The 17,281-nt window shown below is 47.3% G+C and overlaps 1 protein-coding gene across 11 annotated transcripts in view; it reads right to left on the reverse strand.

Annotated features, from left to right (window-relative positions):
* The window catches only part of fhip1b (FHF complex subunit HOOK interacting protein 1B), a 118,716-nt gene that overhangs the window by 30,223 nt on the left and 71,212 nt on the right, over positions 1-17,281 (reverse strand). For all 11 annotated transcript variants that reach the window (XM_078544930.1, XM_078544927.1, XM_078544925.1 and 8 more), the window contains exons 4-7: positions 14,067-14,225; positions 8,630-8,716; positions 6,369-6,536; positions 3,591-3,670 (exon numbers count right to left, since the gene is read on the reverse strand). In XM_078544930.1, the coding sequence (XP_078401056.1) occupies positions 3,591-3,670; positions 6,369-6,536; positions 8,630-8,716; positions 14,067-14,225 (494 nt within the window). The remainder of the gene's footprint in view (positions 1-3,590; positions 3,671-6,368; positions 6,537-8,629; positions 8,717-14,066; positions 14,226-17,281) is intronic.

Below are 17,281 nucleotides of genomic sequence, written 5' to 3' on the forward strand. Positions count from 1 at the left end.
GAAGGGGGGAGTTGGATGGGCCGGACACTCCTGGAGTCACCTGGGTGGATGGCCCCATGTTGTGCACCTGCTGATCCTCCTCCCTATGGGTGCCCGAGGGCCCCAGGCTGGCTCCATGAGGAGAAGGGGCAGCTGGAGTGAGATTCAGATGCCCCCATCCCCCTCTCGCGTTGACACTGAGGGATGCCTGCAAGTGTCTCAGTGATGGAGTGCAGCTCCTGCAGCAGCGCAGGATCAATGTCCTGGGCCAAGGTCTCCATGGCGGTTGCCATCCTGCCAGTGTTGACCTCGATGTGTTGGCAATGCCAGCGCTATCACCTCAGCCTGATGGTGGATGGACTCCTCCATTGTGCCTCACAATCTGAGGAGTGCAGCGGACATCCCTTCCTGATGTTCCTGAGCTTGTCTTTGCAGCTCCAGCAACTGTGACATGACCGAGTCGAGAGGGTCGTCACCTGACTCGGACTCAGCAACGTTCTGGCCTCCAGCATCCTCCGAGTGCCGGGGACCTGGGAAGTCCCTGCCTCTGCCTGCTGTGGATCAGACAGTGTGATGTGCTCACCAGATTGTGACCCTGAGGCTACTCTAGAACTAGGTCCCACCGAGGTGTGTCTCTCAGCGCTGGCGGAGGGTGTGGGTGACGCTGTGATGGGTCTTTAATGAGGATGTCATCAGATTCTTCTCTGAGGTGTCTTCAGGGTTGGAGTTGAGGACCCGGTTCATGGACCCTCTCGGCTGTTTCCCAGATGTGCCTGTGAAAGCAAGGAGAGAGAATTAGTGCCTGGCAGGGGACTGTGCAACAGGGGAACTCACTCTCAGCATGGGGTGTCTGATGGATGCTTCACTGCTGGATCCTCACTTGGTTAAGCCCCGCTGACCTCACCATCAGCACAGGAACGGTCCAGATTGTCACCGGCCATCTGGATGGCTCTATTTTCAAAGTCTGTGAGGACCTTGATGTCGGACATTCCTCCACCAGTCTGCAACCTCTTCCTCTTGTTGTGAGCCAGCTTGTCCTGCATGAATACAGATGGAGTGTAAGCAGGACGCCTGCCAGGCCAGATAATAAGGATGCCTGGCATGTGTAGGTGGTGAGTGGTGCTGTGGATGGGATGAGGACAAGATCCACAGGGCAGATGAAGGTGTGTGAGAGAGAGTGAATGGTGATGTCTCTTTAACTGGCAGTGAGTGGGATCCCTGTGGATGTGTGATAGGTTTGTGAGTGTGTGAGTTGACAGTGATGAGAAGAGTGACTTACCCTGCTGGATCGGAGGAGATCATTCATCCTCTTTCAGCACTGGGTGGCTGTCCTCTTCTGCAGGGTGTTGGCACTGAGCACCACTGCCACTTCCTCCCATGCTGGATTGGTGAGCTTGTTTGCTGGTCTTTGCCCAGAGCAGGAGTAGAGAATTTCGCAGTGGGCCCCCCACTGCATCCAGTGGGCGCTGGAGGGAGGCGTCACTAAATATAGGGGCAGCATGTTTCCTCCCTTTGGCAGCCATGACTTTGCAGCAGCTTCTGATCCCTTAGAGAAAGCCGGCTCTGTGCAGGGGCCCCCTTTAAACACGGTGCCCGGATTACTGAGGGCCTGGGGTGATGGTGGGATGGGCAGATCAGAGGCTGCCCACCAGTGATCCGGAGTGTTTCCCAGGAATGCATTATTAATGAGGCGGGACGTGCCAGGAAGTGGACGATGTGGCACGCAAACCCGCTATTGCGGCCGGAGGGTGAAACGTCTTTTTCCTGCCTGTTACTGCACTTATTGCAAATATGGGACGATTCCACCCTGTGATTTTACTCTATGACTCATTAAACAAACGGTAATTGTCATATTTACAAATTTGCTGATGACACCAAACTGGGCGGGAACATTATATTGTGAAGAGGATGCAGGGAGGCTTCAAAAGGACTTGGACAAGCTAAGTGAATGGGCTAGAACATGGTAGATAGAATATAATGTGAATAAGTGTGAAGTTATTCACTTTGGTAGAAAAAAAACCAACAAGGCAGCGTATTTCTTAAATGGTGAGAGGTTGAGAAACACAGATGTCGGAAAGGACCTGGGTGTTCTTCATGAGTCAACAAAATGTCACTAATGTCCTTTAGGGAAGGAAATCTGCTGTCCTTACCTGGTCTGGCCTACATGTGGCTCCAGACGCACAGCAATGTGATTGACTCTTACATGCACTCAAGGGCAATTAGGAATGGGCAATAAATACCGGCCTAGTCAGCGACGCCCACATCCCAAGGACAAATAAATAAAAAAATAGCTAGCACGCAGGTGCAGCAAGCAATTAGGAAGGCAAATGGCACATTGGCCTTCATCACAAGGGGATTTGAGTCCAGGAGTAAAGGTGTCTTTGTAGAGAGCCTCGGTGAGACCGCACCCAGAGTACTGTGTACAGTTTTGGTCTCCTTGTCTAAGGAAGGATATACTTACCATAGAGGGAGTGCAACATAGGTTTACCAGATTAATCCCTGGGATGGCAGGATTGTTTTATGAGGAGAGATTGAGGAGACTGGGCCTGTATTCTGTAGAGTTTCGAAGAATGAAATGCAATCTCATTGAAACTTACAAAGCTCTAACAGGGCTTGACAGGGTAGATATGGATAGGATGTTTCCCCTGGCTGGTGAGTCTAGAACCAGGGGACATAGTCTCAGAATAAGACAGGCCATTTAAGACTAAGATGAGGAGGAATTTCTTCATTCAGAGGGAGGTGACTCTTTGGAATTCTTTATCCCAGAGGGCTGGAGAAGCTCACTGAGCATGTTCAAAACAGAAATCGATAGATTTCTAGATACAAGGGATATGGAGATAGTGCGGGAAAGTGGTGTTGAGTGGATGATCAACCATGATCTAACTGAATGGCAGAGCTGGCCAAATGGCCTACTCCTGCTCCTGTGTTCCTGTATCATTAAACAGAGGATTGTTAATTAAAGTGGAACCCAAGGGGAAAGAATTGTCAAATCTGTAGATGATAAATGAATAGTGAAGATATTTACTAATTCTTCACTTTGCATTGGTCTTTATCAAAGAGAAGGATATTGGAGGGCTAATGAATCCTGAATTGGTTCAGACCAAGGGGCCAATTTTGTGGTGAATAAAAGTAACTCAATTAGAGAAGTTAGTAGAAGTTAAATAAGAAAAATGTCTGAGGCCAGTGGGTTCCAGCCTAGTATCCGGAGTGAGGCGTGGCAGGAAATTATCAACAATTGGGAATAATAGTTCAGACTGTGTGAATGTGGATGTGAGTCAGAGAACTGCAGAATGACCAGTCCAGGACTCATTTTCCAAAAAAGGAAACAGAGATAGTGCAGGAATAGTTTCTCTGTAACTAACCTTACAAATCAAGTTATTATGTTCAATATCTCAATCAAATAACCCTGTGACCTTCTAGATTAAAGAGAATGGTTTATTCAGCCTGTCTTCATAATTTGACAATTTAAGCCCTTGTATCGCTCCAATGAATTTGCGCTGCCTTCAGCCCCTGAACCCACAAAGTCATTATAACCTTCCTAACGTTCCGCTGAGGCGAGAGTCAGTGTCCTACCTACCTCCTGTGTTCTGTGACTGCACACTCCCAGTTACCTGAGAACAAGCTGAAGCATGATGTCTTCACAGCTGAGGGTCAGTAGAGTCCTGAAGAGACTGAGGGACACCATACAAAGCTGAGGAAAGATCAAGGGCACAGATACAAATGTGAGAGTAAACAGGGAGCAAGAGGAAAGCAGGCACCCTAAAACCCAACCTCCTGCTCACCCCCGACCAGGCCCCACTCACCCAAAACCCGGCCCCGCTCACCCAAAACCCAACCTCCCACTCACCCAAAACCCGGCCCCGCTCACCCAAAACCCAACCTCCCGCTCACCCAAAACCCAACCTCCCGCTCACCCAAAACCCAACCTCCCGCTCACCCCTGACCAGGCCCCGCTCACCCAAAACCCGGCCCCGCTCACCCAAAATCCAACCTCCCGCTCACCCAAAACCCAACCTCCCGCTCACCCAAAACCCAACCTCCCGCTCACCCCTGACCAGGCCCCGCTCACCCAAAACCCGGCCCCGCTCACCCAAAATCCAACCTCCCGCTCACCCAAAACCCAACCTCCCGCTCACCCCCGACCAGGCCCCGCTCACCTAAAACCCGACCCTGCTCACCCAAAACCCAACCTCCCGCTCACCCAAAACCCAACCCCAGTCACCTAAAACCCGACCCCGCTCTCCCCCAACCCAACACTACTCACCCAAAACCCAACCTCCCGGTCACCCAAAACCCAACCTCCCGCTCACCCCCGACCAGGCCCCGCTCACCTAAAACCCGACCCCGCTCGCCCTAAAACCCAACCTCCCACTCACCCCCGATCAGGCCCCACTCACCCAAAACCTAACCTCCCACTCACCCCAAACCCAACCTCCTGCTCACCCCCGACCAGGCCCCGCTCACCCAAAACCCAATCCCGCTCACCCCCAACCCACTCACATCAACCACAGCCCCACTCTTACCCAATCAAACCCAGTTCAATCCAGCCTCACACCCAACATCTAAAATCAGACCCTCCTACCCCGACACCCAGCATCCAAACCAGCCTCCCTTGCTATGTAGTGCAGGTAAATGGTATTTAATGTAATGTACAAATTTGTACATAAGCACACAAGCAGCAGATGAAAAGAATTGCAATAATTAACCATCAATGATATTTGCAATTGCTTCCTATAACCAAAATGATATGCTTCAAAATAGTTAGGAGTCCTTTCAATCAGGGTGTGTTGAGTCTAAGATGGGAGCTGCTAATGTGAATTTGATATTCTGGCTCACCTCCATAAAACAGAACCCAGTTCAGTGAAAGTGAACCAACTGCAAGATGAGAGACTACTGCAAATATAAGTCAGCCTAATCATCATCTAAGGGCTTCACGCCAAAAGTCAGGCCTGTCACAACAAGCTGGTGGCTTTGCAGAAACCACAATCTCTTTCTCAACAGATTGTTGAAACGCAACAAGTTATTTCCAGCCACTGGCTAGATGGAGGTTGAAAGAGTTGTGTGAAGAAGTTGAGCTAGGAGTCAATTGGAATTTCAGGTTTGGGAGGCCACCTCCATCATCGAGCGAGATGGAACATGTCAGCAGGTGTGGCAAAAACCAGTAAGGATTTGTGTGTCATTATCAGACTTTACCTCCAGGAGATTCATGTATTTGTCCCACCTGCAGGCTCTTAAAAAAAAGGGAAATCTTATTGAGAACAACATAAATTAAAAAAATCATGGGATGGAATTTTGTGCCTTCCCCCATGGAAAGTTTGGTGGTGAGGGGCATTTAATCAGGCAGGAGGATGGTGAGTGGGGATTCTGTCAACTCCCTACCTCCACCTCAATTAAATCCATGGACGACCTTCTGGCCCCACTGTCAATTAATGCTCACTTAAGGGCTTCTTCACCACTGCTGGTATCAACTGACCTTTGCTGCTGAATCCCCTCGTTTGTCTGAGAAGTTGTCCCACATTGCATTTGTATAGCAGGGTTCACAACATCAGGACTTTCCAAACAGCAGTACAGCCAGTGGACTATTTGTAGTCACTGTTATAATACTAGAAACACAGCAGCCAGTTTGCGCATAGCAAACTGCAATCCTCCTCCTCCTTCAAGAACCACAACCTTAGAGGGCATTGGGAACCATGGACTTCCATTGGATTGCTCCATGATTATGCTTGGCAAAGCACTGCAGTGGTTTGCCATTACCTTCGACAGTTGGCTGGCTAAAAACTCTCCCGCTCTTACCACTTCTCATCAGGTGTACTGGAAGGGTTTACAGGCTGTTAATCAACATGTTTGGCCACGTTATGAAGCACATTCCATGATCGTCAAGTTCTGAAGTAGGATTTGAATCTGGAGCTTTTGGCTCCGAGGTAAGGACACTACGACTGTGCCACAAGATCTCCCCAGCAAACTGTGATAATGATCAGAGAATCTGTTGTAGTGATGTTGGTTGAGGGATAAATATTAATCAGGATGCTGGGGAGCACAGTGACCATGGGATCGATTACATCCACCTAAGAAGACAGACAGGGCCTCGGTTTAACATCTCAGCTGAAATACTACACTTCTGACAGTGCACACTCCTGCATTAGAGTGTCAGCCTAGATTTGGGCTCAAGTCTCTGGAGTAGGACTTGAGCCCACAACCTTCCAACTGAAAATGCAAGTGTGTAACCCACTGCGCCATGGCTGAGTCCTGTCATACATAGCTGACACTCACTTGCTCGGCCCTGCCTTGGACAATAAGTTTTGGGGTGAGACAACAAGGTGTGATCTGCAAGCCCCTTGCACATGAGGTGATAATAAACCATGCAAGAGTACAACCAACTGGAGACCTACCCTAGAGTTGCTGCTGATGCGGCTGATCAAAGTGTCGAGGATCGTGATGTTTTCGTGCCTATGCAGGACGATGAAACATAGAAAGGTCTTGAGAAGTGCCACCTCGGTGATGCTGCGAAGGAAGAGGTCCAGGTAGGCCGTGCTGGCTATCATTTCCTCAATGGAAGTCTTTCAGAGATCGGAGCGAGTACACAGTCAGCCCAGAAAAACTTATTGCAACTAAAAACTCACTCTACCCAGTACAAATACACTGACACAGACGCTGGGACACAGAATGTATCAGAACGAATAGCCTGGATGTTGGATGGTGTCCAAATCTGCCTGGTGATTCGGATGTAACAGCCTCGCAAAACTGATCCATTGGCCTCTTTTAAGAAAGAAAGGCTTGTATTTTTGCATCTCTCACATCCTCAGGACATCCCAAAGAGCTTTAGAGCCAATGAACTATTTGAGGTATGGTGACTGTTGTAATGTAGGAAATGCTGAAGGCTGAGTTTATTTGTGCCACAACACTAGGGGGAGCACTTTCTGCACATGCTCAGTTGTAGTCTCAGGGTCTGTGTCAGAGTGCCAGCTGGCTGCATGAAAACAAACAAGTTAGCTTGACGCAAACTAACAATAAAGTTCAAGTTACCCATTTTTAGATTTATGCAATCCTTAAGTAATTGCAGGTTCTTATCCTTCGTCCACCTATCATTTATTTAACAACTGTTCCCTTCAGGCAATTCAGTAAGCGATGAAGATATATAATCAGGATTTTCAGTAAATGAGATTCTCAGCTTCCAATGGGGAGAATTGATTGTAATATTTAGTTTAAGGAGACATTTTTACAATCAATAAAAAAAAGGAGTTTGACTAAAATATTGAAGAAAAAATTCATTTCCCAATGTGGAACTCAAAATGATGACTTTGGGATTAAGACTCGCAATATCTACAGGGTGAACTACCCAAGTTGTGTAGAAATTCCTTGTACAAAATTTTAACACACTGGACCTAGTTTAAGGAGGCCACACTCACAACATCTCGTTGAGATTGCAATCCCATCACATATCGGGATTGTGATTGTTGTCTTGCTATGAGCTACAGTGGGATTGAGCTGAAAATGCCAGTGTGGAATTCCCGTTATAATGCCACTTTGTGGTATTACTGGCAACATACACACATCTAAGTACTGAACTTTAACAGTTGAATTCCCGTAGGAAATGCTGACACTGCAGCTTCCAATGCAGCATGAGGCTACATTAGTATTTCTTTTTGACAGATCCAAACCCCTGTCGCCGAGTGGAAAGGCATCAGGAGCAGTTGCATATCTCAGCAGCATGTGTGTGGGCCGAATGAGCATGTGCAGCTGTTCCTGACATCTTCCTGATCACTGGAAGGGGTTAGAGTGAATGTGGAAAGTCAATTTGTGCCCAGCATGCTCCCACAAACAGAAATGTGACAATGACTGAATAATCTGGGTGGAATTTTATGGCCCTGTCACAGTAGGGACGGGGCCATAAAATGCAGCAAGTCATTCAAAAGTCCATTGATTTTGGCAGGACTGTAAAATTTCGCCTTCTGTTTTGAGTCATGTTGTTTGAGGGACAAATATTGGACCCAGGATACTGGGGAAGACTCCCCTGCTCTTCCTCAAAATCCTACCATGGGATATTTTAGATCCACCTAAGAGGGCAGATAGGGTCTCAGTTTGACATTCACAATGTCAATTCCTGAACTAACATTCTCCTGAAGCACCCCTCAGTACTGATCTTCTGACAGTGCAGCGCTCCCTCAGTACGAACCCTATAACAGTGCAGTACTCCCTTAGTTCTGACCCTCTGACAATGCAGCACTCCCTCAGTACTGACCCACTGACAATGCAGCACTCCCTCAGTACTGACCATCTGACAGTGCAGCACTCCCTCAGTACTGACCCTCTGACAATGCAGCACTCCCTCAGTACTGACCCTCTGACAATGCAGCACTCCCTCAGTACTGACCCTCTGACAATGCAGTGCTCCGTCAGTACTGGCGCCAATGAAGGAGTGAGTAGTGACACTGGTGAGAGGGGAGGGTGGCAAGGTCAGGGTTGGGGTGGAGGAGATGAACAGGAGGCTGTGGGCTGGATGAGCGGTGCAGAGGTAGGAGAGGGTGGCAAGGCTGTGAAAGATTTCTAAATATGGAGGAGAATTTCAAATTCAGTGAGGGGGGACAGAGAGGCAGTCCAGATAGTCAAGGACTGGACTGGGCACAGAGCAGGAGGCAGATCTCAGACTTACCTTGTGGAGTGCAGTCCCCATTACCGGCACCAAGAAGCCATTGTGAACATAATCCACCAGCTGCTTCTGGACGAGAGGATGAGCAACCTGGAAAAAGCAGAAACCAAAGTCTGGTAAACAAGACAAAAATCACAGGGTCTAGATACGGATGCATAAGGCTCGTCCCAAATGGATTCTGAATTAAACTGTGTCACTCAGAAACTCAGGACATCCAAAAATGCTCAGAGCCAACATCACTCAGCTCTGAAGAAGAGCCATATTGGACTCGAAACACTAACTGTTTCTCTCTCCACAGATGCTGCCAGACCTGCTGAGGCAACAGTGCACTCTTGAACATAAAAGCAAAATACTGAAGAGGCTGGTAACCTGAAATAAAAACAGAAAATGCTGGAAATACTCAGCAGATGTGGCAGGCAGCATCTGTGGAGAGATAAACAGAGTTAATGTTTCAAGTCAATGACCCTTCACACGAAACCATTTTGAAGTATGGCGGAAAGACAGGGAAACAGTTTCCTATATGGAACACAGCAGGATCCCAGAAACAGTAACTGGGATAAATGACTGGATAATCTTTAAACAAAAACTTAGCAAGGACAATCGGCCCATTTAGTGCAAGCCTTTGTAGGAAACTACAGTAGCCACCACCAGTCTCCAATTTCCCCTTCAATGATTAATGAGTTTGTGTCCACTTTCCTTAACCAGAGCCCAAGTATCTGTTTCTCTTTATATAAACCCACCCCCACGCTGTTAGATTACAGCCTGTAACTCACCCCCGGGTATCTGTTATTCTACATATAAACCACCCAAAGCCCCTCGATTTGACTCCAGCCACTGACACATTCCCAGGTATCTGCTATTCTATAAACCACCTCAAACTCTTCAATTGGTTTCCAGTCTGTAATTCATTCCTGGGAATCTGTTATTCCACATCTAAAATACCCCCGAACCCCTCGATTAGATTTCAGTATGTAACTCACTCCCAGGTATCAGTTATTTCATATGTAACCCACCCAGGATCACAGATTCACAGAATTGTTACAGGACAGAAGGAGGTTATTCGGCCCATCGTATCTTCACTGGTTCTCCAAATGAGCAATTCCCTTAGTGCCATTCTCCTCATAATCCTGCATATTCTTCCTTTTCAGATAACAGTCTAATTCCCTTTCGAATGCTTCGATTGAACCTGCCTCCACACACTCTCAGGCAGTGCATTCCGAACCTTAACCACTCGCTGTGTGAAAAAGTTTTTCCTCAAATCACTATTGTTTCTTTTGCCAATTCCTTTAAATCTGTGCCCTCTCATTCTTGATCCTTCCACCAATGGGAACAGTTTCTCCCTCTCTACTCTGTCCAGGCCCCTCATGATTTTGAATACCTCTTATCAAATCTCCTCTCAGCCTTCTCTTCTCTAAGGAAAACAGTCCCAATTTCTCCAATCTATCTTCATTACTGAAATTCCTCATCCCTGAACCATTCTCGTGACTCTTTTCTGCACTCTAATGCCTTCACATCTTCCATAAGTGCGGAGCCCAGAACTGGACGCAATACTCCAGCTGTGGCCGAACCAAAGTCTTATACAAGTTCAACATAAGCTCTTTGTTCTTGGACTGTATGCCCCCATTAATAAAACCCAGGTTATTGGATGCTTTATTAACCACTCTCTTAATCTGTCCTCCCACCTTCAATTACTTCTGCACAAATACATCAAGGTCCCTCTGCTCCTGCACCCCTTTTAGAATTGTACCCCCTATTTTATATTGTCTTTCCATGTTCTTGCTACCAAAATGAATCACTTCACATATCTCCATGTTGAACTTCATCTGCCATCTGTCGGCCCATTCCACCAGCTTGTCTATGTCCTTTTGAAGTTCTACACTGTCCTCCTCATAGTTCACAATGCTTTCAAGTTTCATACCATCTGCCCTGTGCACCAAGGTCTAGGTCTTTAAAATATATCAAGAAAAGCAAAGGTCTCAACATTGACCCCCAGGGAACTCCACTACAAACCTTCCTCCACCTTGAAACATAGAAACACTGGGCAGAATTTTGCCCTCGATGGGCGGGCGGGCCCCACTGGCTCGGCAGTGGGCAGGCGGCCGAACTCCGCCGCCGAAACGGGGCCGGCCACCATTTTGAGTGGGCGGGCAATTAAGGCCCAGCCAGCGGGCTGCCCGACAGGAAGGGCTATGCACTTCCTGTGCGGGGGAGGGAGGGAATCCCCATCTGTCAAAGTGCGTCTTTCACACATGCGCGCACTTCTCCCTGAGGCAAAGTCCTGTCTCAGGGAGTTTACTGACAGGTAAGAAAAGTCAAAAAATAGAGAAATATTAAAATTATTAACATGTCCCCCTCACGTGACAATGTCACACAAGATGGGACATGTTAATAAGAAACACATAAAGTTTATTAAATTTTTTAAAAACGGACATGAAACTTCATCCCGCCAGTGGATGAAGTTTCATTAATAATCTGGAGCCCGTTGGGGCTCCTGGCCTGCCCACCAGCCTTAAGGTTGGCCAGGCAGGGTCTTTAATAAGGTTAATTAGGTCAACAGGCGGACAGCTGATTTCGCTGTCCGTCTGCCTTCGTGAATATTTAAAGGGACCAGGATGACGTTGGGGGTTCCTCCCAACGTCATCCCGCGTCATTTTCCCATCGGCGAGCGGGCCCCGCCCCCAAATCGCCGAGGGGAAAATCCTGGCCATAGAAAATAGGAGCAGGAATAGGCCATTCGGCCCTTCGAGCCTGCTCCGCCATTCATTATGATCATGACTGATCATCCAACTCAATAGCCTGCTCCCGCTTTCTCCTCATATCCTTTGATCCCTTTCGCCCCAAGAGCTATATCTAACTCCTTCTTGAAAACATACAATGTTTCAGCCACAACTACTTTCTGTGGTAGTGAATTCCACAGGCTCACCACTCTCTGGGTGAAGAAATTTCTCCTCATCTCAGTCCTAAATGGTCTACCCCATATCCTCAGACTGAACTCCCCCACCATCGGGAACATCCTTCCTGCATCTACCCTGTCTAGTCCTGTTAGAATTTTATAGCTTTCTATGAGATCCCCCCTCATTCCTCTGAACTCCAGTGAATATAATCCTAGCCGACTCAATCTCTCCTCATATGTCAGTCCCGCCATCCCAGGAATCAGTCGGGTAAACCTTCGCTGCACTCCCTCTATAGCAAGAACATCCTTCCTCAGATAAGGAGACCAAAACTGCACACAATATTCCAAGTGTAGTCTCACCAAGGCCCTCGTATAATTGCAGCAAGACATCCCTGTTCCTGTACTCGAACCCTCTGGCTATGTAGGCCAACATACCATTTGCCTTCTTTACCGCCTGCTGCACCTGCATGCTTACCTTCAGCAACTGGTATACGAGGATACCCAGGTCTCGTTGCACATTCCCCTCTCTCAATTTATAGCCATTCAGATAATAATCTGCCTTCCTGTTTTTGCTACCAAAGTGGATAATCTCACATTTATCCACATTACACTGCTTCTGCCATACATTTGCCCACTCACTCAGCTTGTCCAAATTACACATTTAGTTCCCTCATCTAAATCATTAATATATATTGTGAATAGCTGGGGTCCCAGCACCGATCCCTGCGGTACCCCACTAGTCACTGCCTGCCATTCAGAAAAAGATCCGTTTATTCCTACTCTTTGTTTCCTGTCTGCCAACCAGTTTTCTATCCATCTCAACACACTATCCCGAATCCCATGCGCTTTAATTTTACACGCCAATCTCTTATGTGGGACTTTGTCGAAAGCCTTCTGAAAGTCCAAATAAACCACATCCACTGGTTCTCCCTCATCAACTACAGTAGATTTGTCAAGCATGATCTCCCCTTTTGTAAATCCATGCTGACTCTGTTCGATTCTGAAAAACATCTATTAACCGCTACTCTCTGGTTCCCGTCACTCAGCCAATTTTGTATCCATGGTGCTACTGTCCTTTTTATTCCATGAGCTATAACATTGTTCACAAGTCTGTTGTGCGGCACTGTATCAAACGCCTTTTCGAAGTCCATGTACACCATATCAACAGCATTGTCCTCATCAACCCCTCTGTTACCTCTGTCAAAAAACTCCAGCAAGTTAGTTAAACATAACTTTCCCTGAACAAATCCATGCTGGATTTCCTTAATTAACCTGCGTTTGTCCATGTGACTATTCATTTTGTGCCAGGATATTGTTTCTAGAAGTTTCCTCACCATCAAAGTTAAACTGACTGGCCTATAGTTGCTGGGTTTATCTTTACACCCTTTTTTGAACAAGAGCATAACGTTTGCAATTCTCCAGTCCTCTGGCGCCAGCCCTCAGTCTAAGGAAGACTGGAAAATTCAGGCCAGAGCCTCCGCATTTTCCACTCATTTCCCTCAGTATCCTCAGGTGCATCTGATCCAGTCCTGGTGCCTTACACCCTATCCAATACCTGCTTCTTTTCAACGTTAAACCCGTTTAGTGTCTGAATTACCTCTTCTTTCTCCATGGCCTGAGTAACATCTTCTTCCTTGGCAAAGTATTCATTTAATACCTTAGTCATGCCCCTGCCTCCATGTGTAAATCCCCTTTTTGGACCCTAATCGGCCCTGCTCCTTCTTTGCCAACCTTTTACTATTTATATCCCTAGAGAAGACTTTGGGATTTCCTTTTATGTTAGCTGCCTGTCTCTTTTCATACTCCCTTTTTGCTTCTCTTATTTTTTTTGATTCGTTCATGGGATGTTGGCATCGCTGGCTAAGCCAACATTTATTGCCAATCCCTAATTGCCCTTGAGAAGGTGGTGGGGCGCTGCCTTCTGCAGCCCATATCTACTTTTTCAGCTCCGCTCTGAACCTTCCATATGCAGCCTGTTCTCAATTGTAATTTCTACCTGACACCTGTTATCAGCACATTTTTTCACCTTTGTCTTAATTTCTATCTCTTCTGGCATCCAGGGAGCTTTGGATTTGTTTGGCCTATCTTTCTTTTTCGGGGGAATATACCTCGACTGTGCCCAACTCTCTCCTTTGAAGGTAGCCCATTATTCAGCTACCCTTTTTCCTGCCAATCTTTGACTCCAATTAATTCGGCCCTGATCAGTTATTACCCCATTGAAGTTGGCGAACCCCTCGATTAGATTCCAGTCTGTAATTCATTCCCGGGTTTCTGTTATTCTATATATAAACCACACCGAGCCCCTTGATTAGATTCCAGCCCGTAACTCGCCCCCAGGTATCTGTTATTCTATATATAAATCACCCGAACCCCTTGATTAGTTTCCAGTCTGTAACTCACTACCAGGTCTTCATTCTTCAAAATTTTACATAAAAGCATCCTGAACCTCTTGCTCAGACTGTAACTGATACTGGATGGTCTGTATGGTAAACTCCCTTTCTTGATGAATATCGATATTGTTAACAGCCTGGAAGGGGAGCTGTGTACCTGAATGACAGCATTACAGAATTCCAGGGAGTTCATGAACATGGTGAGTGAGGAGACACCCATCCAGTCTTCACGCCGCAATGCGTGCCAATCATCGCCACGCACTTCGATCTTTCGAGGTAAAGATGAATAAAGTGCACTGAGACCCGTGGCCAGCACCTGTAGGAGCAAAGATCAAATAGTCAGACGGACAGCCCACAACAACATGACTCAGACAAAGACCATAAACTTCTCATGCACCCACCCTTCAAACCACCAACAGTGAGGGGGCACAGGAGATGTGTTACATACGGATAATAGATGTGGTCACACAGGACAGGTGGAGAAAGTAGGTATTAGGAGGACATAATGGTTTGTATTACAGAGGCAGTTACACGAGACAAGACATCCAGCCACCTGAGCTCCACATCCCGCAATACACCCAACTAAAATCTATCAATCTCAGTCTTCAAAGGTTCAAGTGCCACCAAGAATTCAGTCTTAGGAGGCAGGATGTGGGGAAGAGAGTTCCAGGGATCCAGGGATGGAATTTAATGCCCTCCCCCAAGGTGGGTTTGTGGCGGGGTGGGGGGTGGGGGGGAGTGGCGGCATTTAATCCCATCTCTGCCCTGATTAAGTCCAGGACAAGGCAACCCATGAACAGCCTTCCCATCCTGACCACCAACTGATGGCCTTAAGTGGTCAATTAATGTCCACTCATTGCCTGATCAAGGGATCCAACATTGGTAAGGGCTGCCCGCAGAGAGAATCACAGAATCACACAGTGCAGAAGAGGCCCTTCGGCCCATCGAGTCTGCACCGACACGTGAGAAACACCTGACCGACCTACCTAATCCCATTTACCAGCACTTGGCCCACATCCTTGAATGTTATGATGTGCCAAGTGCTCATCCAGGTACTTTTTAAAGGATGTGAGGCAACCTGCCTCCACCACCCTCCCAGGCAGCGCATTCCAGACCGTCACCACCCTCTGGGTAAAAAAGTTTTTCCTCACATCCCACTAAACCTCCTGCCCCTCACCTTGAACTTATGCCCCCTCGTGACTAACCCTTCAACTAAGGGGAACAGCTGCTCCCTATCCACCCTGTCCATGCCCCTCATAATCTTATACACCTCGATAAGGTCAACCCTCAGTCTTCTCTGCTCCAACGAAAACAACCCGAGTCTATTCAACCTCTCTTCATAACTTAAATGTTTCATCCCAGGCAACATCCTGGTGAATCTCCTCTGTACCCCCTCCAGTGCAATCACATCCTTCCTAAAATATGGCAACCAGAACTGCACACAGTACTCCAGCTGTGGCCTCACCAAGGTTCTATACAACTCCAACATGACCTCCCTACTTTTGTAATCTATGCCTTGATTCATAAAGGCAAGTGTCCCATATGCCTTTTTCACTACCCCACTAACGTGCCCCTCTGCCTTCAGAGATCTATGGACACACACGCCAAGGTCCCTTTGTTCCTCAGAACTTCCTAGTGCCATACCGTTCATTGAATACTTCCTTGTCAAATTACTCCTTCCAAAGTGTATCACCTCACACTTTTCAGGGTTAAATACCACCTGCCACTTATCTGCCCATTTGACCATCCCGTCTATATCTTCCTGTAGCCCAAGACACTCAACCTCACTGTTAACCACCCAGCCAATCTTTGTGTCATCTGCAAACTCGCTAATCCTGCCCCCCACATAGTCATCTATGTCGTTTATATAAATTACAAATAATAGGGAACCCAGCACAGATCCCTGTGGTACGCCACTGGACACTGGCTTCCAGTCACTAAAGCATCCTTCTGTCATCACCCTTTGCCTCCTACAACTAAGCCAATTTTGAATCCACCTTATCAAATTACATTGTATCCCATGTGCATTTGCCTTCTTTATAAGTCTCCCATCTGGGACCTTGTCAAAGGCTTTGCTGAAATCCATATAAACTACATCAACTGCACTACCCTCATCTACACACCTGGTCACCTCCTCAAAAAATTCAATCAATTTTGTTAGGCATGACCTCCCTCTGACAAAGCCATGCTGACTATACCTGATCAAACCTTGCCTCTCCAAGTGGAGATAGATACTATCCTTCAGAAATTTCTCCAATAGTTTCCCAACCACTGACGTGAGACCCACTGGCCTGTAGTTCCCTGGCTTATCTCTACAACCCTTCTTAAATAGCGCAACCACATTAGCTGTTCTCCAGTCCTCTGGCACCTCCCCCATGGCCAGAGAGGAATTAAAAATTCGGGTCAGAGCCCCTGCGATTTCCTCTCTTGCCTCCCTCAGCAGTCTGGGACAAAAATCATCTGGTCCTGGAGATTTGTCCACTTTTAAGCCTGCCAAAACCTCCAATACCTTGTTACTCCCTATATCAATTTGCTCAAGAACCTCGCAGTCTCTCTCCCCAAGTTCGATACCTTCATCCTCATTCTCTTGGGTGAAGACGGACGTGAAGTATTCATTCAACACTCTAGCGATGTCCTCTGGCTCCACCCATAGATTGCCCCCTTGGTCCCTTACGGGCCCTACTCTTTCCCTGGTTATCCTCTTCCCATTGATATACTTATAGAATTTCTTGGGATTTTCCCTACTTTTACCAGCCAGAGCTTTCTCATATCCCCTCTTTGCTCTCAGAATTGCTTTCTTAAGCTCCACCCTGCACTGTCTGTACTCCACTAATGCCTCCGCTGATTTGCTTCCCTTGTATCTGCTAAAAGCCTCTCTTTTCCTTCTCATTGTAACCTGAATATCTCTGGTCATCCATGGTTCTCTGGGCTTGTTGCTCCTTCCTATCACCCTGGAGGGAACATGTTGAGTCTGTACCCTCCCCATTTCCTTTTTGAACACCCCCCACTGCTCCTCTGTAGATTTCCCCACCAGTAACTGTTCCCAGTCTACCTTGGCCAGATCCTGCCTTATTTTACTAAAATCCACTCTCCCCCAATCCAAAACATTTTTTTGCAACTTGTCGATTTCTTTGTCCATAACAAACTTAAGCTGTACCATGTTGTGGTCGCCGTCACTAAAATGCTCGCCCACCAACACCTCAGCCACTTGTCTGGCTTCATTCCCCAGAATTAGGTCCAGCAATGCACCGTCCCTTGTTGGACCCTCTACATATTGACCTAAAAAGAGCCACACCGGCCATTGCTGCCAACCCCCGTGGCCCCCTCCCCAGTGACCCCCACCTCATGACCCCCATCCTGTCATCACTCACC

Source organism: Cetorhinus maximus, chromosome 7 (genome assembly GCF_964194155.1).
Source record: "Cetorhinus maximus chromosome 7, sCetMax3.hap1.1, whole genome shotgun sequence".
NCBI lineage: Eukaryota > Metazoa > Chordata > Chondrichthyes > Lamniformes > Cetorhinidae > Cetorhinus > Cetorhinus maximus.